General features: G+C 41.1%; 2 protein-coding genes across 6 annotated transcripts; one reads left to right on the forward strand and one right to left on the reverse strand.

The window, feature by feature from the left end:
* The first annotated feature begins 1,526 nt into the window (after positions 1 to 1,526).
* Positions 1,527 to 12,483, forward strand: dgke (diacylglycerol kinase, epsilon). Its single transcript, XM_085277984.1, has 11 exons — positions 1,527 to 2,241; positions 2,708 to 2,867; positions 2,960 to 3,079; positions 3,184 to 3,327; positions 3,418 to 3,575; positions 4,573 to 4,621; positions 4,740 to 4,853; positions 5,011 to 5,082; positions 6,543 to 6,670; positions 6,784 to 6,895; positions 8,889 to 12,483. The coding sequence occupies exons 1-11, from the start codon at positions 1,790 to 1,792 to the stop codon at positions 9,108 to 9,110; spliced, it is 1,731 nt and encodes a 576-aa protein (XP_085134110.1). The 5' UTR covers positions 1,527 to 1,789; the 3' UTR covers positions 9,111 to 12,483.
* Positions 12,293 to 21,476, reverse strand: LOC146573281 (E3 ubiquitin/ISG15 ligase TRIM25-like). 5 transcript variants are annotated; one of them, XM_085277980.1, is made up of 11 exons: positions 21,434 to 21,476; positions 20,049 to 20,811; positions 19,288 to 19,383; positions 18,961 to 19,194; positions 18,682 to 18,850; positions 18,559 to 18,588; positions 18,356 to 18,421; positions 17,715 to 17,909; positions 15,173 to 15,283; positions 14,464 to 14,580; positions 12,293 to 14,189 (listed from the first exon to the last, which is right to left on the reverse strand). In XM_085277980.1, the coding sequence occupies exons 2-11, from the start codon at positions 20,787 to 20,789 to the stop codon at positions 14,041 to 14,043; spliced, it is 1,908 nt and encodes a 635-aa protein (XP_085134106.1). In that variant the 5' UTR covers positions 20,790 to 20,811; positions 21,434 to 21,476; the 3' UTR covers positions 12,293 to 14,040. The 5 variants fall into 5 exon arrangements, with proteins under 5 accessions (XP_085134106.1, XP_085134107.1, XP_085134108.1 ...); XM_085277981.1 differs by having other exon boundaries at positions 21,438 to 21,473; XM_085277982.1 differs by lacking the exon at positions 21,434 to 21,476 and adding an exon at positions 21,280 to 21,409.
* Positions 21,477 to 24,134: the final 2,658 nt, after the last annotated feature.

A 24,134-nucleotide genomic window follows, 5' to 3' on the forward strand; every position in this document is an offset into this window, starting at 1 on the left:
TTCTGCCTTTTTCTCGTTCAGTTTTTCCACTTTGCATTTCTAATTTTTACTCTCCAAAACACCAGTGATATGACTGAATAGTCACTAATTAAGGTGAAGTAGCAGTCTAGCCGTTCTCAGCAGGGTTGTTATTCATTATCCTTTGTCACACACATTCGGACGGTGTTCCATGTTAAGTTACCCCTGCAGCTTAACCTTATACGATGTCTGCGCTAAATAAAAAATCTGAATCACAGCAAAGTTAAGAGATTTTTTTTTTAAATTTCATTAAACAAAAAACTGCCACAAAGAAAAGGAAGTGCAATTGCAGCAAATATGGGAAATCTCTAGAAACTGGATTGAGCCGATTGAATGTGATTCTCGCAGAATTATGGATCAGGGTTTCCTATTTTCTTTTCTTTCTTTTTTTTGTTAAATCAGTTATTTGAGTTTCACGGGTGCGCCCGTAGCATACAAACAGATGCATCCTAACGAAACTCAATAAACCAGCAGCTAAAATACAGTTATGAACAATGTTAAACGTTATTCTCAGAGAGAAATAAATCGATTCTGTCCCCGAAATCCAACTTTTGTGTTAGTTTCAAATATCTCTGAGCATCACGGGTAAAGTGTCCCACACTCTCTCTCCCCTGCCTACATTTAGTTTGCTGAAGTCTGGTCATCCTAATCTAACCCTTAATATTTATTTAGCTGCTGTACAGGAGTGCCTCCGGTGACGTTCGATGGAATACGTCATTGTGCGTCATTGTTACCATTTCCTCGCGACTCCCTTTGCACGTTTAACTTAATGCACGTGTCCTAATAACCACGTGGACTTATTACGGCCTCATAATGTCACTGCTCTGATTAATTCCCGGGACCCAGAGAGCTTTCTGTTCTCTCGACGCGATTATCTAATGCGCTCTGCGCTCGCAAGGCGCATGCGTGCTGATAACCAGCTGCTAGCAAGCCGGGGCAGCTGAATCAGAGATGAAATTTGAATTGTGAGATGTCGACTTTCAGTTACTTCCGTGTTCGCTCACATTCCAACGGAAACGGAAAATAGTCTCACCCCTCAGGGATCCCAGTTCCTCTTAAAGTACTGTTAACCTTATAATGCCAAACACAGCTGACCAAGAGCATGAGGATGGCCAGTGGTGAAATGAAACACAATACATTTACTGAGTGAACAGGTCATCAGCCTCACAGGGCAAACACCGACGACCACTAACACTCACCTTCACACCTGCATGTCTTTGGACTGTGGAAGGAAGCCGGAGAGAACCCACACAGACACGGGGAGAACTCCACACAGAGATGCTGGATTCAAACCCAGGACCTTCTTGCAACAGTGCTAACCACGAAAACCACCCTGCTTCCTTAAAATATGATAAATACTTCTATAATATGAAACTTTAAACATTTTACAAATATTGTAGGCCTACATTGTGCTTCGTGCCATCTATTATAAGCGTTTAGTTTGCTGAATCATTATTACTGAAATTACCCAGCAGTATGTAAGTCATGACGTTTTTTCCTCCGTGGGTTGATCATCTTGTCATGTGAAAACTCTCTGCTGATGCTCTATCAGGAGGTGGCTCGTGGTTTTAACGTCATATCTCTGTCCTCTTGTTTACACCTTCCTATACAAGAAAATATATTTTAGCTGGATTCAGAACCAGCTTCCGGCTAGTGTTTGTGATCATGAGCGTCGCGTGGAGCTGTGGAGCGTGTCCGGTCTCCTTTAGGTGCCGTTTATCTGCCTTCTACTGATTTCCGCTCGTTAGCGTCTCGCCACGGTCCCGCAGCGATGTGCGGAAAAGGGGACGAGGCGCAGGACGACTGCGGCTCCCGGGAGGAGTGGACTCTACTGTTCTGGACCTCCGTGGCCGTCGTGGTTCCGGTCATCATCACGCTGTGGTGCAGCGCACAACGCTCCAAGAGGAAATCGCACATGAAGGATTTCTTTCGCAAGAGCAAGCACGGCTGGCACTACACCGACCTGTTCAACAAGCCCACCTACTGCTGCGTGTGCTCCCAGCACATCCTGCAAGGCGCTTTCTGCGACTGCTGCGGCGTGTGCGCCGACGAGCAGTGCCTGCGCCGGGCCGACCGCAGCCTGTCCTGCAAGGAGATCATGGCCCCCTCCAGCCCCGAAGGAGCCATGGAGCATCGCTGGGTCCGCGGAAATGTGCCTCTGGCCAGTTACTGTGCTGTATGCAAGCAGCAGTGTGGGACCCAGCCGAAGCTCTGCGACATCAGGTAGCGTAGCTGGACGAGAACCGCTGAAGGGATGCAACAGATGTGCAGCCGTGTTTCTGCAACCAAAAGCCTCTTTTTACACCCACGAGTTAAAAGAAAAATGATCAAGTTTCCTGAGTTAGAGCTGGATGATAAAAGACCTCACTCTTTACTGTGGTTATTTAGTCTTTTTTATATTTGTAGATTGGTTTTTAATCACATCGATATATTCTTCTTTAGAATTTTAAATCTGGGTTTTCTCACGACTCAACATGACTTTAGGGTTTACATGTAATAACGGAACCACCTCTAATGGGCTCCTGCTGCTGTTCAACATAGCAAATTTCAATCTTAAAAGACCCCACCTCAGCATGACACTCATCCCCCGCTTTGTGAGCAGTTCAGGGTCTTCTTTTCATTGGCAGTATTTCTTTTTATGTGCTTCATCACCTTTCTTATAGTTTCGCTCCCCCTGCTCCTCCTTCAGGTGTGTGTGGTGCCAGACCACAGTGCACGATGACTGCATGGAGAGCTTGACGGATGGAGACGTGTGCGACTTGGGCGAGTTCCACAACCTCATCATCCCCCCTCACTACCTCTACCGTGTCAACAAGCTGCGCCGCAGGCACCCCGACGAGTACAGCAAGGTGTTGAAGTCACGACTGGCCTCGTCATAGTGCTCCTACGTCGGGTGCTCCGGAGATGTTTTAAAAATGCGTTTTCTGCTTGTATCTTGTAGCTCGGCTCTTCCTGTGGCAGCGGCTGGACTCCAGTGTTGGTCTTGGCTAACACGCGTAGTGGGAACAACATGGGGGAGGTGCTGCTGGGGGAGTTTCGCACCCTCCTCAACCCGGTGCAGGTCAGCTTGCAGCTCGCCTGCATCTTTTGTCTCAGTGAGAGCAAACTTTGTCATTGCTCTTTTTCAGATCCTGGAACTAATCTTGTTTTCTGCTTCACCTCCAGGTGTTTGACTTATCTCAGCTGACTCCTTCCAAAGCCCTCCAGCTGTGCACCCTCCTCCCCCCCGGCAGTGTCCAGGTGCTGGTGTGTGGAGGTGATGGCACAGTGGGATGGGTGCTCGATGCCATCGATGCTATGAAGCTAAAGGTGAGACGTCTCTGCGCTCAAGAAAAAAGAGTGATCTTTCTTTTACACATTACTTCTTCGCTTTGACACTTTTCTACTTTCTTTTGTCAGGGCCAGGACCAGTTCATCCCCAGGGTGACCATCCTGCCTCTGGGGACAGGAAATGACCTCTCTAACACTTTAGGCTGGGGAGCTGGCTATGCTGGAGAGATCCCCGTGGAGCAGGTTCTCCGTAACATCCTCGATGCTGAAGTGGTGAAAATGGACAGGTGAGCGGTGTTGATACTGATGACAGGTACTCCTCAGGATCAGTCAGAAATGCCTGAACAGACTGATCAGGTTCACCAGTCTTTTTAAAACTGTAGTCTCTTAGGTATTTGGGGAATTAAAACACCCTGTGTCCTGTGTCTTTGGCGACTATATCTATACAAAAGCGGTCAGATGTGTCTTCTAGTTGACGGCTAGTGTTTACATTTTCTTTCTATATTAGGAAATTAATTGGTGAGTCACTTTGACCATTGTCGATCATCAACATCATGATCATCCACTAGCTAACCCCTAAGATGTACCCTACTTTATTGTCCTTTTTGAGTTGAATAGGATCCATACCTTTAACCATAACCATGAACTCATCAGGAAAGTATTTACTAAGGTCATAAATCAAGGGGTACAGCGTTTGTTATTCTCGTAGAAAACTTAAACCTCGGTTTCTGGCACAATTTAGCCTCCTTCCAGAGGTACTTGGGTGAGAGGGTAAAGTACGAAAAGGTCAGAACTCCAGCAACCGTTGCTGAATATGAAAAAACTTTACTGGGTAACATGTTTCAGCTTGGGGCCTTCTGTAGGGTCGTCATCAGGTGGCTGTAGCTCATGTTCAGTCAGTGGTGTGGGCTTGTAGTCATTTACACTGCAAATCAGATGTGGTCAAATGCGTCTCACTTGACCTCGAGAAGTGGTTTGAGTGGCTGGGTCACATTGTGTCCTCATGGTTGTTTACATTGGATTTAATGTTTTCCACTTGTGATCTGATGTCACAAGCTGCACTTTCAAAAGCATGTGAATTACAAATGAAAAGGACATTTATGTTTTATCATTTACGCTTAAAAATTTAGAGCTGTGTAATGTTATTACAGTCAGCATGAGTACTGAGACGTGAGGAAATGTAAATAGTCCAAATAGAAATAAAACTTTGATTCCTGAAATCCAACGTTTTGACCCGTTTGTGTTTGTTTTCATTCCGCTAAACACCTTCATGATTATTTTCAGATGGAAAGTCCAGGTAGCATCAAAAGGCGTCTACTTTCGTAAACCAAAGGTGAGTTTTTTCTCTCTGTGCTGATTGATGAACACCGATGTCTTTCGTGACATGTCAATGCCTGACCCGCGGAAGCACTCAGCTGTACTATAAAGCAGACGCTGGATTTCCTCCTCAGGTTCTGTCCATGAACAACTACTTCTCTGTGGGGCCCGACGCTCTGATGGCGCTCAGTTTCCATGCACACCGTGAGAAAACGCCCTCCTTCTTCTCCAGCCGCATCATCAACAAGGTCCGTAATTTGAATAAACAAAGCAGGCTCAGGGTTTAAATATGAATGCAAAAACCTCTTAATCCTGTAACTGTTTTTGTTATTTTTGTTGTTTTTTTGTAGAGACATAAAGATGCAGCTTCATTTTGTAGTAATGAGTACTTTCCTCTTCCCACAGGCTGTGTACTTCCTGTATGGCACCAGAGATTGTTTAGTGCAGGAATGTAAAGATCTGGATAAGAGGATCGAGGTACGGTGGACTTGTGCACGTGATGAAGCATTATGCAAATTTTGTTTTAAGCTCATAAAGAGAATCCGAGTCACTGTAAGTCACTGCCATATCAAGCTTTCTCTATAAATGTGAATTGGTTGTCCTGTGACTTCAGCAGGGGGCAGAGAAACCAGTGTCTCATCTAGAGATGGACCGATCCGATATTACGTATCGGTCCGATACTGACGTAAATTACTGGATCGGATATCGGAGAGAAATAAAAAAATGTAATCCGATCCATTAAATATCAAAAAAGCACCTCACAAAACTTGCGACATGGCGTAACTCGGCTCATAACCGTAGCATGTCGGAGCAGTGTGCTCACGTGATAGAGCGGCTGTGTGTATTTGTTTTTTTGTTTTTTTTGCTGGGAGTTTGCAACCCTGTTAGTTAGGTTGCTTAATATTTCTGCTAAGGACTCTTTAAAATACCAGAATAGGGAGGATAGAGCAGGTTTAAATTTATTAGATTGATCAGTTTTGCTGAACTATGAAATATTTTGGGTGCAGTTGTGTTTTTTTTACATACAGGTATAACAGAATAGTTTTAGTGTTGTTGTTTATTTAAACTTGAGTATGATCTTATACAAAATGCAGCAATATATATAAAAAAAACTGTTTTATTGATTAAAAAACACGATATCGGATTCATATCGGTATCGGCAGATATCCAAATTAAAATTAAAACAGCGTCTGTATATAAGCCGACTGGTCCCAGTGTTGCCAAGTCGGTCCAAAAGCTTCTGATGAGACATGAAAAGAAAGTTCCAAAATACAAACATGTGAATTTACTTTAGAAATAATTATCTTCACACAGGATTTGAATCCTTCAGTCCTCTGCTCACTTGCGATTAGTCAGAGTCTCCTGTCACAGAGCCCAAAGACGCTGTGCAGTAATCCAGTTCTTTATCAGATCCCGTACAGTTTGCTGAATGGGTGTTTAGATGTTTTTGGTGCTGTTATGTAGCCAAGCTTTAATAAAAATTCACACTTGTCTTGATTACACTTTAATGAAAGTGCAAAGGTTAAAAAAATTATAGGTTTCAACATTTCGGAATCAAGAAGTGTTAATTACTCAGCTTTGCAGGTGTAAAGATGTTTATTTTAACTTTAGTAAGAGCCTTGTTTCCAGTGCTGCCAGTAATAATGCTAATCTAATTAATTTGTTTATTTAATGTGTAAAAACAAATTAGATATTTTATAGTCTGCACTGTCTCATTTTTCTTACCTGGTTGATGTTTTCTATGTTTTGATCAACGTTTTCAGACATATTTGCCCATTTTGAGGTGGTTTTACTGACAAATGTCTTGATCAGTGTGTATCGTAGCTACAGCTGTTTAATATAAGACATTGTAAGAGAGATCCTTATTAAAAAATGTTTTTATAACACATAAAGATTTGTGAAACATTTATGTGTGTTTGCATGTGTTCCTGCCACAGCTGGAACTGGATGGGGAAAGGGTGAAGCTTCCCAGTTTGGAGGGCATCATAGTCTGTAACATCGGCTACTGGGGCGGAGGCTGCAGGCTGTGGGAGGGTATGGGAGATGAACCGTGCCCCCCTACCCGGTAGGTCATTTAAGAGCATATTGGTCAGGAAAATATAAACGGTCCATCTGGCACCGACTGCTTCAGGTTACCGGTACTATGGAAAGTAAACATGCTATTTCCTGTCTCTGCAGGCTGGATGATGGCCTGTTGGAGGTGGTGGGTGTATTTGGCTCCTTCCACTGTGCGCAGATCCAGGTCAAGCTGGCCAACCCTGTACGGCTGGGACAGGCTCACACTGTCAGAGTAAGGCTTCCTGTTTACCTCATTTACTGGCCACGCAGAACGACAGTAATTACTTTTCACTGCCATTCGCCTCAATCCAATCTAATTGTGACTAATCTGATTAGGCTTTTGTTACTGAGCTCCTGCATGTGTCCATTTACCCTCGATTGATTTCACCTTCATTCATTCTCCTTTTACATTGTGACATAAAGAGCGTTCATTAAAAAATTCACTGTTAATTAAGGCCTTCACACACCAAGCATGTAGTGAAAAAGCGATGCGTTATTGCAGAATAGATACCCTGATGCATGCTTTTGAACATATTTCATGATATCAGGGAGTAAGTTGAGAATAATTAATCTTGTGCATTTTTTGTAACACAGGAAATATTCGCACAGATTTTACACACCTGGTGTGTAAAGCCTTAAGATTACAGCAGCTACTTTCAAACATCATTTTGTAAAAACTATAAATGCACACACCTGCGTGTGGATTTGCCTTTGCTGCCAGAGCGTACCCACAACAACAAACTCATTTTACTGGTATTTGAATACCTCACATATTTAACTACATAAATATTGTAACTGTGGTGATATTTTGTACGCAGGCAAAAAAAAGTCCAATGTCCAAAACTTTTACGGTTTATTTATCCAGTTTGGCAAGCAACAAACAAAGATCCATTTTATGTTGTTTCCTGCTGCTTCTCCAGCTCTGGAAAAAACCACAGGCCCACCCCAGTGCATGCTGGTCCTATACTAGTCCTTTTACTTACAGAAAATGTCCTTACAGTTCTTCCTGTCTGACTTACAAAGATACAAAACAAAAAATTAAGCAATTATTAACCTAAAAATAAACCTTGTAAATAACCCAAGATAAAAAGTAAACCAAGAACAAAAAAAAAAGGAAAAAAAGAATAAATGGCTCCAGCACTGCACAGATTTTACACGCCTGCTGTGTAAAGCCTTAAGATTACAGCAGCTACTTTCAAACATCATTTTGTAAAAACTGCAAAGGCGCACCTGCGTGTGGATTTGACTTTGCTTCCAGAGTGCACCCACAACAACAAACTCATTTTACTGGTATTTGAATATCTCACATATTTAACTAAATACATTTTAAAAGCATCGCTGCTAACTGAGGGTGTAGGTAATGGAGGAACAGAGTTATAGATGAGAAGAAAAATAATCTATATCAGTAACATTTTTTGTTTTGTTTGCTCTCACAGGCTTCAATCAGAAGAATTAGAAATAAAGCTTAAAATACTGCTATTAATGGCCAAATCCAGTGTTTGCCTAAGCTTGCTCTGAAGCCCCCTGGTGGACTCTGAAGGTACTTTAGGGTGGCACTTACACATACCTTCCAAAAAAAAATAAAAATAAGAGAATACATATAAAATCTTTCATATAAAAAATAAATACTGATTTAAAAAACAGGCTGTTAATGGCGAGGAAAGCTTTAAACTGGACTGTTGCCAATCTGATCTGAAATAAAGTTGTTAAAGGAAAAAAAACACAACAAATAAAAAAGAACAAAGATGAAAGTTACTGATTTTAGTCTCACGTTGAGTTGTTATTATTAAAGGTAATAAAGTAAACCTTTTCTGAGCTACACATTTGTATTATTGGATTCTACTGGAGTAGCTTTGCATTAATCACAGTTCAAAATAAGTCTTATTTATCTTATACATGTCTCCCTATAAGTCAACTTTCTTCTGATTGGCTGTCTCTCCTAAACAGAAGGTTTGTACATCTGTGTTCACATCTGGAGCTGTGTGCCTGTGTGCTATATATGGTCATCTACAGAGCCAATAGTAGAAAAAAAACCTGAAACAGTGATCCCTTTTATATACATAGATTTAAAAAATTTGGTCGTGTTTAGCATGAGCACCCACTGTTGCACCAGTATGTATACTTGATCGCTATTTAGACTGTGAATGATTGGCCTAAGCTAACCTATAGGCCTATGTATGATTTAGCTAACATTTTTTCATTGTGCGCTGCTCTTCCATCTCCAGCTGGTTCTGAAGAGCTCCACGATGCCCATGCAGGTGGATGGAGAGCCGTGGGCGCAGGGTCCCTGCACCATCACCATCACCCATAAGACCCAGGCTTTTATGCTGTACCACAGCGCAGAGCAGACGGACGATGATGACGATGAAACCAGCGCCTCTGAGACGGAGAGCCCAACTCCTCACGACTCACCCAGGGCGGCGGGGCCGGCGTCTGCTCGAGCGTGACCCGCCGCAAACATCGTGTGACGTGAAGCTCTTGTTATCCTCGTTACTTATTTCTGCCTAGTTTGCATTATTCCCTCCTTTGCATTAGTCTTCCTCCTCCGAGGTCTTTGTAGTCACATCGTGATGATTAGAACAGACGTTTTAATTTAGAATCTTTTCAGAGAGCTCACAGACGGAGAAAGATTAGTTTGTTACTGAGCTGGCGTGAATTGTTTCTTCGGTCTTTTATCTACACACTCCCCTTTTAACTCAGAGCTCAGGCAGTCTCTCCTTGGACAGATTGCTCTTTAATTGCACTGATCCTCCGTGCCATAGATAATCTATAGACGACGATACTGTATTTATTACTCTGTATTTACAATTGAATTCTCCGTGCTGCCCTGCAGGTATCGGTGAGCCATTCTAACAGGTTGCCCAGGTTTAACCGACCCCTAAAAGCCATGTTTAAATCAACAGCAGGTGATGACGTTGTGTTTGTTGAGAGAACAGCAGGTTGCGCTGTCTGGTTGATGCTTTATTTCCCACAAATTTTGTATTCCACAAAAAGCACAAAAAGTGAAAGACCTGCGTTTGCTGGCAGGCCCCAGTGGCTCATGTGTCAAATGTGTTATCGTCTTTGAGGATCCTCATCATCACACTGCTGGCAGGTTTTTAGTCACACAGGCTTTGAAATGTGTGGACTCGATGGGGCATGGACTCTGATAAAACCGCAGTGTGTTATCAATCAGCAGACATCAGTGTTTACGTTAAAGTGCACTGCCATTTGCCAAACTGTTAAATTATAATACGTTAAAGTGTATAAACTATGGTTGACATTCCTGTATGAGCTACAGGAAATAGCCAGAGTTGCTGAGGCCTGTTTGGGAAGTACTGCCAAGTAGACGTAGTTTAGTGGGTCCATTTTGCCTTCATTTTGAACCGTTGTATTTCCTCTGTTTTGCTCCTGTTTACATATTTTGTGTTGCACTTTTTGGCATTTACACTGATAAGTACCTTAAACTGCCCAGGATGTTGACCTTTGATGTTACTGCCGATCGTCGTAATAGCTGCTGTTGAGATTATGCTCCCATTAACCCAAAAGTCACCACAAGGTGGCCCACTTAAGACAGTATTTCTGTAGACAGGATAATAGAGTGGTCTTCATATATATTAGGATCATTACACGCATGTACGTATCCATGTAATGTTCAGGTGAAATACTAATTCCTGTTTATTCTGTACTCAGCAGAATTTCTGCAGGAGGACTTTTGTGTTTCTGTGTTTTGCTGTTTGAGGTGGTCTGCTGCTCTGAGTCATATCAGGAATGTCTGTAGCTGTTAGTTTGTGCTTCGTTTTGAACCCGGAGCTGCTCCGAAGGCTGAACAGGGATACGAGTTTTGCCGCGCGATGCCTACTGCTTTCAAAATATGCACCTCCCTGGCAGTTAACCAAACTGCATGGTTTCATCGCCCTCTATTTGTTTGGCGAATGTTGTCGCTCAAGGACACCTGCTTGAACTTTTACCTTGTCATCCATGTTTACCAGAGCTGTCTGTGTTGCACTGAATTCTGCTTAAATGTGACAGGGTTTTAAAGCCACTAGGTCCTTAGCCACGCTAGCATCATGCTTCTAGTATATTTATAGAGAAAACACCCTGCTTTTTGTAGGAGTCACTACAGTTTTGTAGAGAAAGTCATCTCCAATGAATCCTAATGTTTGGTTGATTTAGAGCACTTCAGATCATGATGTGATACTCAAAACAGTAAAACTAAGTGTCTGTCTCAGGCTCAGCTACAGTTTTCAAACTCTAAACACAACCTGAGAAATGTTAGCATGATGCTAATTCGATATATACTTTTGTTTATAGAGAATTAGCATAATTAACATAGCAGGAACAACATGCCAACATCCTTGCTTGGAGCTGAATACAGCTGCAGTGGGTGTCATGGCTGCATCAGATACACATATTTTCAATTAAAATTTAATAAATGTGAATTAGACTGCTGATTCCACCAGCGTTTCTGTAACTTTAGCTCAATCTTACCAAACATATAAAATATGGACATTGGTACTGTCATGTCACCTAAATTTTAGCATTTGGACTTTTTGGTTATTTTGAGCCAGAAGTCGCCATATTTGTATGAGAGGGTGAAGTGCCACATTTTTAGCTTGATTACCAAGTTCATAGGGGGTCGACTCAGTTTTCTCTGTACACTTTAGGATCTTTACTGTTGAATCTATAGTGCTTTGTTTTGAAGCGACTGCTATCTAGATTTGGTTCTACATAAATAAAATTGAATTAAATTATTAATTAAATATGAGTGCAACATGCAAAAAACAGCCCTTATTATGACATGCTTTTTAAAAATTATTATCATTGTTATTTATTTACAAATTAAAAAAAATATAATTAAGTTATAAAAAGTGAAGCACAACCTTCTTGGATGGACTGTAGCAGCAAGCTAAGTTATATGTAAGATAACTGCAGTGAAAAGATTACATGCTCAGTGTAACTGAATTTTCCATCGCATTAATCCGATTATCTGAGGTAAAGTCTAGAAGACAGCGATTGTTTACAGCCGTCTGTGTTGACATCCACCTGTTACAGCGCTAACAAAGCAAACTATAAGCCTTAATAAAATTCACCCGCTGCACAGCTGTTATGAAACCCTCCACATTTTTTCTATCAAGCTGTGAACGTGTTTTCTTCTGCGGCAAAGCTGGACACTCGAACACGGCACTCTCGTTTGAATAGAGCCTCAAGTGGTCATTCAAGGAACTGCACTCCCTGTGATGCTAGCGCGGCTAATGAACTTGTTTGGGAGATATGACTGTGACATTAATTGTTGTTTTGAATTCTGCCAAGTCATAGCTTATAGTTTATTATTTATGAAGACACAGAACAGTATTTATTTAGAGTCTAAGGCAAATTGAGTGAAGCTGTGCAGCTGTCCATCACTGGGATTAGATTACTAGAGCTCAGCTCTTGCATTTGAAATTCAATTGTTACATTTCACTGTTGCTGTTGATATTACTTAGTTATTGCATATTTGAATATAGCTATTTCTTTTTGACATGGGTAAAATTATAATAATTATAAAGAGTGAGAGACATCTGCAGAAAACACAAAAATCACAAATTTTTATTACAAGATGACTCCATTAGAAAAACAACAGAAAAACTTTAAACACAGAAACGCCATCTGAGGGGGGGGAAAGCTTTTATCAAACAATCATGTCAAACAAAGCTGTTTACAAAAAGAATCGTAGCGAGGGTTTGATGGGTTACTACTACTACTACAGGTGAGAGAAACTCATTTTGATTGAAATGAATGTAATGAAGCGATCTTTTGAATTTGATGACATTCCCATAAATATTTTCATATATAAACCAATCGTGTTTGTCTCTTTATTCACTTTTATATAGACATCTGAAAAGCAGCAGCCATGATCTCTGGTCAAAGATTACAACAGCAGCTACATACACACTAACAAACATGACACATGATGTTTGAATTCGTTAATCATTGACCAGTTTTGCAAACACTGATAAAGAGACAGTTTGAAACAGCAGCTACAACACTTACACTGTGTTTTGTGCTGACCTTTATTCACGTAATATTCATCTTGGATCCTTTTAATCATCAAATCATTATTTAAAAAGGAAACATTGGGTGTCATTTTTAAGGTTCTGATGTAAAAGGAGAGGATCCCAAACTCTTTAAGAAAAACAAAACTGATGGTCTCCACCAAGGCCAAAATCAAGTATTAATGTAAGTGTTAATCACACATCATCCAAGACTAAACAAAGCTGTAATAAAAATAATAATAATGATGATGATGATGATTGCACAGCACTTTTAAAGACAGAGTTAAAAGAGCGGTGTGGAACAGTTCAAAGAACCTGACCAGAAATCGGAGGCTAACTGCTCCAATAAGGTCTCAGCAGGTCTGTAATTCTACTACTACTAATAATAATACTAATACATTTTATTTGAAAGTACCTTTCAGAAGACTCAAGGACACTGTACACAGCAGAAAATTAGAAAGCAAGCATAAAAGCAGACAATTTACAAAATCATAAAACAGGGTTAAAATAGCAGAATGGAAAAGGTTACGTGGGATAAGCTATTTTGAACAGGTGAGTTTTGAGTCTAGACTTAAAAAGAGAAAAGGAAGTGACATTTCTTATGTCAGGAGGAAGGGAATTCCAAAGTCAAGGAGTAGAGCAGCTGAAAGCCCTGATGGTGGCAAGATGAGGGGAGGGGACAGAGAGAGAAAGAGAAGAAGAGGATCTAAGACACCGAGATCGAAAGTTGATCTGAACCAAATCAGAGAGATATGGAGGGGAGAGATGATGAACAGCCTCACATTTATACAAAAGTATTTTAAAACTGATGCGATATTTGACCGGGAGCCAATGAAGCCGCTGTAGGACGGGGGTGATGTGGTGAATAGAAGGGGTCCTGGTGATAATACGGGCAGCAGAGTTCTGGACATGTTGGAGTAAGACCAAAAAGAAGTGAATTACAGTAGTCAATCCGCGAAGTAACAAGGCTATGAACAAGAATGGCAGTGGCATGGTGGCATGTGGAGTGAGACAGTTGCACAGTTGGAAATATGCAGACTGCGTGACATTATTGATGTGTGAATTCAAAGATCAAGTTAGTTAAGTATGAGTGGAGTTGTGTGCCAACTACCTTATCTAATACAGGAAAGAGACTGGCTTTCTAGAGCTTTAAATGTTGTTAATAAATTTTAAATTAGAATCCGATAGATGGTAAATGGTCTGTATTTGTATAGTGCTTTACTTGGTCCTGAGCACCCCAAAGCGCTTTACACTATACACAATCATCCACCCACTCACACACTGGTGATGGCAAGCTACAGATAAGATATATACACAAATCTCATAATGCATTCAGGCTTCAGATTAAAATCAAATATTGGTTCTACTTCTTCTGATTTCTATGAGGACGTGAGTGTTGTGTTCCTGAAGAAGCATGGCCTTTGGGTTTATCTTTCTTGGTGAAATCAGATCCTTTCCCGGATCCTGAAGACTTATGCCCTCCAGCAGCGCTGTGCGGCCTCCTGTCTGGATCTGAAGTAAAACATAGTAGTTAGTCAGTTGTCTTTAATGTAGGATGCGCACCACTTGCTAAACAAATCAACAAACAAATAACACTCCTACACAGTTTTTATGTACAAAATACAATAATCCCTTAAAACTATACACCGCGCACAGAGTGAGGTTTGTACCCAGAGAGCTTCTTGTTGTATGTGTCCTGTTTATTTAATCAGTGGAATCGTGTTGTTATTCATCATCTGATTGGCAGGCTGACATTTTTTATAACACGTGAGGATTTGATTCATACTTGATTTCTCAGAAGAAGCATGGCCTTTGGGTTTATCTTTCTTGGTGAAATCAGATCCTTTCCCAGATCCTGAAGACTTATGCCCTCCAGCAGCGCTGTGCGGCCTCCTGTCTGGATCTGAAGGAAAACACAGTAGTTAGTAATTTGTCTTTAATGTAGGATGAGCGACACTTGCTAAACTAATCTGATTTAAATTTATTAAATATCAAAAAGTAGAGAAACCCATGGTCAGATCAACAAGCTGGAACCTTTTCTGGAAGCATTTTTGTTTTAAATATCACAATATAGTTTGCACACAGTTTGTCACATTTGACCTCTCACCTCACTTCTACATTTCACATCTGCCTTCCTTTCAAGTTGACTGCAAAATGTGCTTTAATTTAAAAAGAAATACTGAAAAAAAAATACTGTCAAGAGAAACAGAATGAGCTGATGATTTATGCTGCGGTGCACAATTATATAAGCCCACGTTTTACATGGCCAGTTATTTACAAATGAATACATATTAGCCATTAGCTCCTATATAGTTCTTAAGTACAAAATGGAATAATCCCTCAAAAGTAAACACTGCCCAGAGAGTGAGGTTTGCACTCAGAGGGCTTCTTGTTATGTGTACTGTTTATTTAATCAGTGGAATAGTGTTGTTATTGATCATTTGACTGGCAGTCTGACATTTTTTATAACACATGAGGATGTGAGTGCTTCATACTTGATTTCTCAGAAGGAGGATGGCCTTTTGGTTTATCTTTCTTGGTGAAATCAGATCCTTTCCCGGCTGGTTTACCTCCTCCAGGAGCACTGTGCGGCTTTCTGTCTTGATCTAAAGGAAAATATGCAAAACGTCTTCCACAGTTAGTCGGTTGTCGTTAACACAGGAGATGTGCAACGCGTCCACTAATCTGAACTGTACACAGGCATACTGAATTACATTTTGTCAGGTTTAAAATGAACAGTGTGAATGCTAGAATTACTATAAATGTTTGATTTGTGAAGTTGCTTTTAAAGGCACATTTACAAACCCAACATACAACATCTGCTCAATGAGAAGCTGTTTTTATTGGAAAGGTTCCAGAACTTTGGTTACTGCTGCTGTTAACTTCACTGTTGAGGACTGCTGCAGACACGCACGGCACACTGAACTGTAATGTACACAGTGGTCGCAGACGCTGCAATTCCTCGCGCCTCCAGCTGAGCCGCTGTCTCCATCGACAGGGAGGTAAGCATGGCAGGAGGCGTTGGATCCGGGGAAGGATATCTGCATATGTATGTATGTGTGTGTGTGTGTGTGTGTGTCCAGAGTTCAGCTGAGACAGTGTCCTTCGCCCTGCCAGGCTAAGTAAACAGTCTTCCAGCCAACCCCGGTGGCCTTGCGTAGGATAGGAAGAACAGTCTGTTATCAGGGTGTTTTTGTTCAGATCCAGCCTTGAGACCACAGCTGGCGCTGAAGTGGTAGCCGCATGAAATAATGGTGGTTTTTACTTTAGTGCAAACAACTCATTGGAATTTCAAAGCTGTTCTAACAGTCCGACACTGGTCTCTCAATCTCCCGTTGGAGAGCCGTGAGCTTCTCCATGATGTTGTCATTCTTGCGCTCAAAGAGCAGATTCTGAGAACTCACAACCGCTGTGAGCTTCTCAAGGATGTAATCCAATTTTCGCTCAGAGGTCTTATTCTGAGCGTTCACGGCAGCCTCAAGCTTCTCCAAGATCTTATCCGTGCTGCGCTCAATGAGCCCATTTTAAGAACGCATGACTCATCCCATCATTTCAATCACAGCGGGCAGCCTTGTGGGGGTTTGAACAGCCGATTCCGCTTTCTTTAATCTTCGATAAGCCAGGGCCAAGCCAGCTCCGATCAGCAAAAACCCTGTTATCATGGTTCCGAAAAGGTAGATAACTTCAATGTCCTCGATCGACAGTCCCGCCAGGCACACGACCCTCCAGTTATGCCACCCGTCCATCGTGTATCCAGCAGGGAAAGTCCCTCCAGGACACTCAGACTCACCTGAGCTCAGGCTTCTCGTTGAGAAGAGGGTGTCAATTTCATTCAGGGACCAGTTGATCAAATCCATAATTCCTCTTTTTTTTATGAGGACTTATCACTGTTATCAATGGTGTGCTTTTTATTGCAGTTAATCAATTGAGTGTTCTTAAACTTTGGGTCCAAACATTCATTTGGATATTATTTTGACGTGCGCCAACCAACCTAAACATTTCAGAGTAAGCACTCCTCATCATGGCAACAGCACTCCCCATCAGCAGTGGTCTCCCCCACCAGGAAGATTTGCCACACCTTTAAAACTGCTTAGGAGCAGATTGAAGAACATAATAAAGTTCAGCCCATCGACTTAAACTCCAAACTCCACAGACCAAAATCCAGCTGAGCATCTGCATGAACAAGCTGAATCTTTCCAGACGCCACAGCAAACACAAATGTGTCAGAGCTGCTTTTGCACCACAATGAGGATCTACACAATACTGGCTTTAATGTTACGGTCGATCAGTTTATGACCTCAATCTTAATAATGACTGCCAGGAATGAAGACAACACTTTGGCACAAGGCTCGTTTTGACATGTGTCTTTTATACTTTGAAAGTTTAAATAATTTATGATGGGTTTACTGGTTATGGGAGGACTCGGCCTCAAAGTGTGCCTAATAGCTTGTAAAAGTGCCTAGCTGCATTCTATTACTGCCAAACCATGAAGGACATCTACAAATGTCCGTAAGCTTCTGGGTGAGTATGGGCGATGAAGTAAGGTAATTTTAGAACCAATCCCTGTCTAGGTCTTCACCCACCTTCTTCACATGTTTAACTGACTGCGCGATCATGGTTGTCTTTCAGAACAGAGACATGCCCAGTGGTAAGTTGTTAAAACACTAAATGCACTATCAGATTGATCGAGTTTGCCTTAAGCACACTGACTTTTAGTAGATGTGATTTCATATCAGGCTGAAATAAAACAAAGGTGTTCCTTCAATGTGTGTAACAAGTCATATCCTGGATAAATCTTATACTGTTTATTAAAAAAATGGGGCTTCATCTTGCTTCTGTCTTTTATCATTTATAAGCTGGCTTGCAAAGGGTAGGTATTATGTGTCATTGAATTTTTAATTAGCTGTTAGGGCACCAATTAATTAACACATTGTCCCGTTTGTGGTGATTGGAGACTAAGCTGTTTACACAGACATATATGATTTTTGTCATTACAGACGTGTGTGTGTAAGAGAGAGATTTTAGGTTGTATCTTACTTGTGTTTTGTTGGGCATAAAATCGAGGTTGCCCAAAATGTTGCAATCGAGGTTGGGTCTGTGGATAATGGGGTGGATTCCATCTTTGCTGTGGTCTAATAAAAACGGGGATGGGAACCGGCTGGTAGTACGGCTGGATGGGTGGACTGCTCAGTGGACTTTGGAACGAGGGGTTGCTTCTCTGCTGAGGCGCTGCTGAGTAATGAAACAGTGAAATGAGAACGCACTCTGAACATCTTTATCACACTGTAAAGAATCACGTGTCACAAAGTGCTTGTAATGTTTTAAATAGTTTTCACGTATGTGCTTGAGGAAGGAAATTAACGATATTACAATATGATTTGCAGTATTTTAAATAAAAATGTAATATACGTTTTTTTACACAGTGTGCCTTCTCTTGCAAATACACTCAAATAACAAGTGCAGGGAGGTGTAGTCAGTAATTATAGCTGTACAACAAGACCACGTTATCGTACGTGTATTATTAACATGAGATCGTCTTTAAAATCATAGTTACAGTGAATACCTGTATCACACTAGGAGATAGTCATATTGGCAGATGTTTTCAGATACTCTTTCAGTTCACATGTTACTGTATTCAAATATCATCCTATAATAACTCCTCGCTGATATAAACTTACCAGAATTTGGCTGGGATTCACTACCTCCAGCACTTTCTGGTCTGGAGACAGGAGCTGCTGTTTCACCTGTTAAAAACAAAGGTTACATTTAAAGAGTGCTTCCCAAAATACTTCCCAAGAAATAGTCACCACTGAAGAAGAATAAATTCATGAGCATTTAACAGAAAATCCTCAACAGTATTTTCCACAAGACAGAAACTCACCAGAATCCCCAAATGCACCAGTGTTAAGATCTGCATCAGAACGTGAAAATGATTGGCTTCGTTAATCTTTTAGAATATTAATCCAAATTTAAATTTTCTGCTAATGCGTGCCTGCACACAGACCTGCTTTAAAGAATGGTAATCTGGCCTCAACTGGCTGTTTAAGCATCGCCATCAGAGTCTCCCTCAGGGCTGCAGCAAAGCTCTGCGTCGCTATCACCTTCTTGGAGTCCAGATTGATTCGAGGCACGTGAGGCTCAAACTTTACAACTTTGGGCAACACAACTGAAGCCTGTGGGGGGCAAAAGAAAGGTTTTTATTTAAACTTCCTAATTATTTAACTTAACCACGCCCATTCTATCTTATTCTTTAGTTTAAGTTTTCCACGGGTGTTCGTCTCACCTGTAGAAAAGCCGAGGTTTGGGATTGACTCAGCAACCTGTTGATATCTTCTCTGGCTTTTCCCATCCTATTATAGTTTTCGTCGAACTTCTTTGTGAGATCCCGAAGTTTCATCTGACCGAGCTCCAGCTCACGGTCCACCTCAGTTTGGGCCTCGCGTTCATCTTGAGCCAAGATGTCCCTCATCTGCTGATAGACAGCTGCGAGTGCAGTCTTTCTTTTGTTTGCTCCATCCTGGAACAGTGACAATAAGATATGACAACAGTGAGTTTTTCATAGTTACTGCCAGCACATTTACTTTGTCTCTGTATGACATGTGGAAATTACCTTCAGCATACTCTGCATGTTGTTCATTTGAAACACAACATTTTCAGTCTTCTCCATTTTCTCATTCAGCAAACCCAACTTGTCTCTGAGGTCAGACTATAAGAACAGACACAGAACAGCTTAAGTGCACAAATTCCATACAGACACTGCTCAGAGGGCCTGCAGAACTTTGCAAGTAATGCTTTGACTGCATGTCCACCATCTGCATTATTCCATTATTTCATTTTTCCACTACATCTTACATGCGGAAATATTTTGAATTGTTAAACTTTATTTATAATGAGGTCATTCTTATCTGTTTCTAGTGTTGCCTTGACTAGAGATGTGTGGGCCAAAGTCACTGAATCAGATATTGTGGAAAAAGAAGTGTAATACAACCTGATCCATCAGCCTAAAGCAGTGGTGTTAAATATACAGCCTGAGATCAAAGCAGACACAGCTCAATGCCTGGCATACAACACTAAGAAAAACTTGTTAAAGCAAGGAAGACTTGAACTTGGCTGTCATTTACAAACAGTTGTACACAAGGGTCCCTTTTCAGGTATGAACCCACTTCCATCTTTTTTATACAGATGGAATGTTTCCTCTCCAGGAAGTCAGCTGACTGTCATCTTTGTTTAAAGATATACACACCAACATATTGATTTATAATATTACAAATTAAATAAGTTAAAACATGTATGAATTAAGGAGAAACAGTTAACTCTGTACATAAGTCAGTGTTTAATACAGTATAATCGTCAATGTGAATGCAAACACACCTCCTTCAGGTTCCTCTGCTCCTCCGGAGTTAAGAAGGAGCATCCTTTGTGGATATGCTGGAGGCAGAAGCTGCAAATCAGACGGTCATGCTGGCTGCAGAAGAACTCCATCAGCTTGTGGTGGTCGGAGCAGATGCGCTCCGACAGGTCTCCGACAGGCTCGCTCAGCTCGTGGAGATGGAAGACGGGGTTTTCCCGGTGAGGGCGCAGGTGCTCCTCACAGTAAGACGCCATGCAGGTGAGGCAGGTCTTCGATGCTTCTGCTTCCATGCAGGTATCACAGCGGATGACATCGTCTTTCTCCGCTTCGCTCTCTTCTTCGCTTTCTTCTTCTCTCTCCTCTTCGCTTACTTCTTCGCTCTCCTCTTCGCTCGCTTCTTCGCTCTCCCCTTCGCTCGCTTCTTCGCTCTCCTCTCCTCTCTCCTCTCCGCTCTCATAGCCTCTCTCCTCTTCGCTCTCCTCTTCATTCGGGTTGTCTTCGCTCTTGCTCGATCTCAATTTAAAGGTCTCCACGACGGCGATGAGGACCGTGTTTTTCTTCAGCTCGGGTTTGGTGTCGAACACGGTTCGACACTGAGGGCAGCTGTACGAGTCCTCCCAGCTGGCGAGCAGGCAGTCCTGGCAGAAGTTGTGTCCGCAGGGGATGGTCACCGGACAGTCAAAGGTGCTCAGACAGATGCTGCAGGTCAGCTCATCCTCCAGACTCATGATAGAAAACTGAGACTCGTCCACTTCGGCCATGATGGGACTGATGCGAATGAAGCTGCGAGGCACAAACGAAACTTATCATTACATCAGATAATCAACGAAGGCCAACCCCTCCTGCACCAAAACTCAGAACAGCCATTTTACTGCAGTAAAGTTCATGACGTTGCACATAAATAACCAATAACAAAGAATCCACGCGGAGCTGCTGTCTGCAAAACAAAACACTGCAGACCGCTTTATACTCACAGGCCTCTGCTGCACGTGATGAAAACTAGAGTTTCTTCTGGCTATAGAAAAAACAGTCTTCCTGCTTGCGTAACAGGACTCGTGATACAGGTTCCACCCTCCGAGCGCACGTCAGAGCCAAATAATTTTTTTTATGAACACATTCTGATTCTCGCTGTGAGAAATAAATGAGTTATTTCTCATCCCTTTTTACACATTCAAAACATTTTTTAAAATGGAAAACGGTGAAAAAGTCTGTTCGAAGAGAGTCGTGTGCCCGCTTTAACCTAAAACGTACCTGCTCCTTATGCCACCTGTCCTTCTGAAAAGAAAGACATGTTTTTTTCTTGTCTTTTTTTTTTTTTTTACTAGTAATCACTGGTGAATTCAGAAGACATCTTTTTTAAACTAGAATAAATGAATTGTAGCAATAATTTACCAAATACACTTACTTACACTCTGATCCACAAGTATTTGGACAGTTACAGAGGTTGTGTGACTTTACCCAGGGGCGGAGCGTGGGGGTGGCTTACTGGGCTTAAGCCCGGGTTGTTTTGTCAGAAGCCCGGGGTCTTTTGGAGTGTAATTTTTTCATAGTTAGATGTCTGGCTGACAACTGTATAAAACAAAAAGTACACACAATATTCGAAGCACATAGTGCACACTGTGGGAATTTACGACTGTGCGTGAATCCCCCCTGATATTGGTATGATCCGAGCTCAGGCACTAAGTGACTGAGCGAGGGGGCGGGGCAGCTGCTGCCTGTGTGCGCTGTTGGAGAAACGGAGCCAGCCATACTAAGGAGAGCTTAAGTTTGACCAGTTACCAAAGAAAATCATTCATACCGTACAAATAATGTAAATATGACGGTGCATCACGAAAGATTGATATCAAACTGATCACTTGACCAATATTACGTTACTCGCTCTTCAAGTGAATCAACAAATGGCGAAATGAAAAGCCGAACAAATGCTATTTTTTTAGAGTCTTAGCTTACGTGTGTTTATTTCATATTTTCAGTTCTTACCCTCCCCGACTAAATCGGTTTCAGTTATGTACTGAAATATAAGAATGGACATTAGAGGCTTCTTTCAAAGAAAAAACTCAGGTAAATGTTATTTTATATATTATGCTTTGTATGTTGTTCAGTATATTTCTATGCAAAACAAGAGGGATTTCAGTACACAGCAGGATATTCACATTTGTAACCAGATATTTACATACACTTTAGGGAGAAAACATAAAACATTTTTACTGTACAACATCAATTTAGAGTAAACTTTTGTTTTAGATAAATATTGAAATATCTTTTGAATTAGTTAAATGTCAGAATAAAGAGAGACAGAGCTGTCTATTTTTTATCACTTTGATCAAATTTAGGAGTACATATACACTAAGTTTATTGTTAATTAGTAAGAAACTCCAGACGATTCCATTCTGAGCTGAAGAAGCTTCTGATAGGTTAGTAGAGTCCATGTGAGTAAACTGGTGGCACAGCTGTGGATGCATATAAGGCAAAACACAGAGCCTGTTTCTTTGACATGGGAAAATCAAGAGATGTCAACCAAAACACCAGGAAAAGAATTGTGGAGCTCCATAAGTGTGGCTCAGTTTGAATACAATTTGGTGCCATTTGCAATTAAGAAATACAGATAGTTTCTCTCTTTACTCTTAAAGTTAACAAATATGTTTTTTATATTTATCAATCTAAAAAAATAAACATTTAGTCCGATTTGATGTTACAATTAAAAAGTGTTTTGATCTGAACAGTACATAAATATGTGGTTTCAACTGTATATTTGATGATTGTCAGCACAAAGAGGGAGAGAGAGGAACAGAGAGGGAGAGAGAGGAACAGAACAGAGATGAACAAGAGCAGGTGAGACACACATGTTAGTCAAATGGTCATTTGCCAAAAGTATCACCGTATCATAGGTCCTCATGTATCTCGTACCTAGTGTTTCTTTTTAGGTTTGCTATTTTTCAAATTCTATATTTATTAAGTTATGCAGGCTTGTTCGCACAACAAGGATAAATAATTATATAAACTTTTCTCAATCTAAATATTGTACTTTGGTGGAATTAAAAAATAAGTGTAGTGCAGGTCTATGATGATTTTTAGTGCTACTATCATCTAGTTCTGATTCTGGTTCTGTCTTGGTTAAGTCCTCAGTAGTCCTGATTTTGAACTGTTGTAGTCCTGTTTTTAATTCTGGATCAGTTCTGGGTCTGGTTGAATTGGGGTTTAGTCCCTGTGTCTTGATACAGCCCCGACTTTGTTCTGCCTTGCTGCTTAATTAAAAAACTAGTTTAAGATGTCCTGCACATGTGATATATATTTTTCCCTATATGAAGTCATTCTTTTTTGAACAAAACTCAAAACAGAGCCTATTAATCTTTCAGTCATTTCTAACCCCCCCCCCCCCCCCCCCAAAAAATAAATAAATAAAAATAAATAAAAATAAAAATACCACATGCATACTACCCTTTAGGGCTAAGCCCCGGGTGTTTCAAATGTCTGGCTCCGCCTCTGACTTTACCGCTGTATACAACTATAGTGGATTTTAAATGAAAAATAAATCAAGCTGTGACTGAAGTTTTGAATTTCAGGTTAAATTCAGGGGGTTAATCAGAATATTACATTATCTGTTTAGAAATTACAGTAATTTTTTATGCATAGTTCTCCATGTTCAGAGACTCAAAAGTCCCTGGATAATTAACTTGACCAAGAACCAAGAACACTCTTGATTGTATCACTGTCGAGGTCTGCAATCACGAGATGCCTTCATAAATGTAAATCCAGACGGTTTAGAACAAGATGAAAACCACTAGTTACACTAGGAAACTGGAACAACAGGTTAGGAAAAGTATGAAGAAGGGGAGACACAGCTCATGATCTGAAACAGACGACATCATCCGTCAAACATGGTGGAGGCAACATTATGGCACAGGCCTGTACGACTGTCAGTGGAGCTGGCTCGCTGTTAATAATGTGACTGCTGATAGAAGCCACAAGATGAATTGTGAGGTATACGGAGTTATACTCCCTGCTCAGATTCAGCCAAATGTTGCAAAAAGGAGTGGACCCTTTACACTGCAAATAGATAATAACCCAAAACATATGGGAAAAGCAACATTTGGTTATGCCTAGCT

The sequence above is a fragment of the Mchenga conophoros genome, linkage group LG6 (assembly GCF_057382185.1).
Source record: "Mchenga conophoros isolate Kocher_MC1m ecotype Shallow Benthic linkage group LG6, M_conophoros_male_GT1.1, whole genome shotgun sequence".
Classification (NCBI taxonomy): Eukaryota; Metazoa; Chordata; class Actinopteri; order Cichliformes; family Cichlidae; genus Mchenga; species Mchenga conophoros.

Coding starts and splice junctions, on each gene's coding strand:
- dgke (XM_085277984.1), top strand. CDS start 1,790: ATGTGCGGAAAAGGGGACGAGGCGCAGGACGACTGCGGCTCCCGGGAG. Junction 3,328..3,417: donor TCGATGCTATGAAGCTAAAG/GTGAGACGTCTC, acceptor TTCTTTTGTCAG/GGCCAGGACCAGTTCATCCC. Junction 4,622..4,739: donor TCTACTTTCGTAAACCAAAG/GTGAGTTTTTTC, acceptor TTTCCTCCTCAG/GTTCTGTCCATGAACAACTA.
- LOC146573281 (XM_085277980.1), bottom strand. CDS start 20,789: ATGGCCGAAGTGGACGAGTCTCAGTTTTCTATCATGAGTCTGGAGGAT. Junction 15,284..17,714: donor TTATGCCCAACAAAACACAA/GTAAGATACAAC, acceptor ATTTTCCTTTAG/ATCAAGACAGAAAGCCGCAC. Junction 14,190..14,463: donor TGCTTCTTCTGAGAAATCAA/GTATGAATCAAA, acceptor GTTTTACTTCAG/ATCCAGACAGGAGGCCGCAC.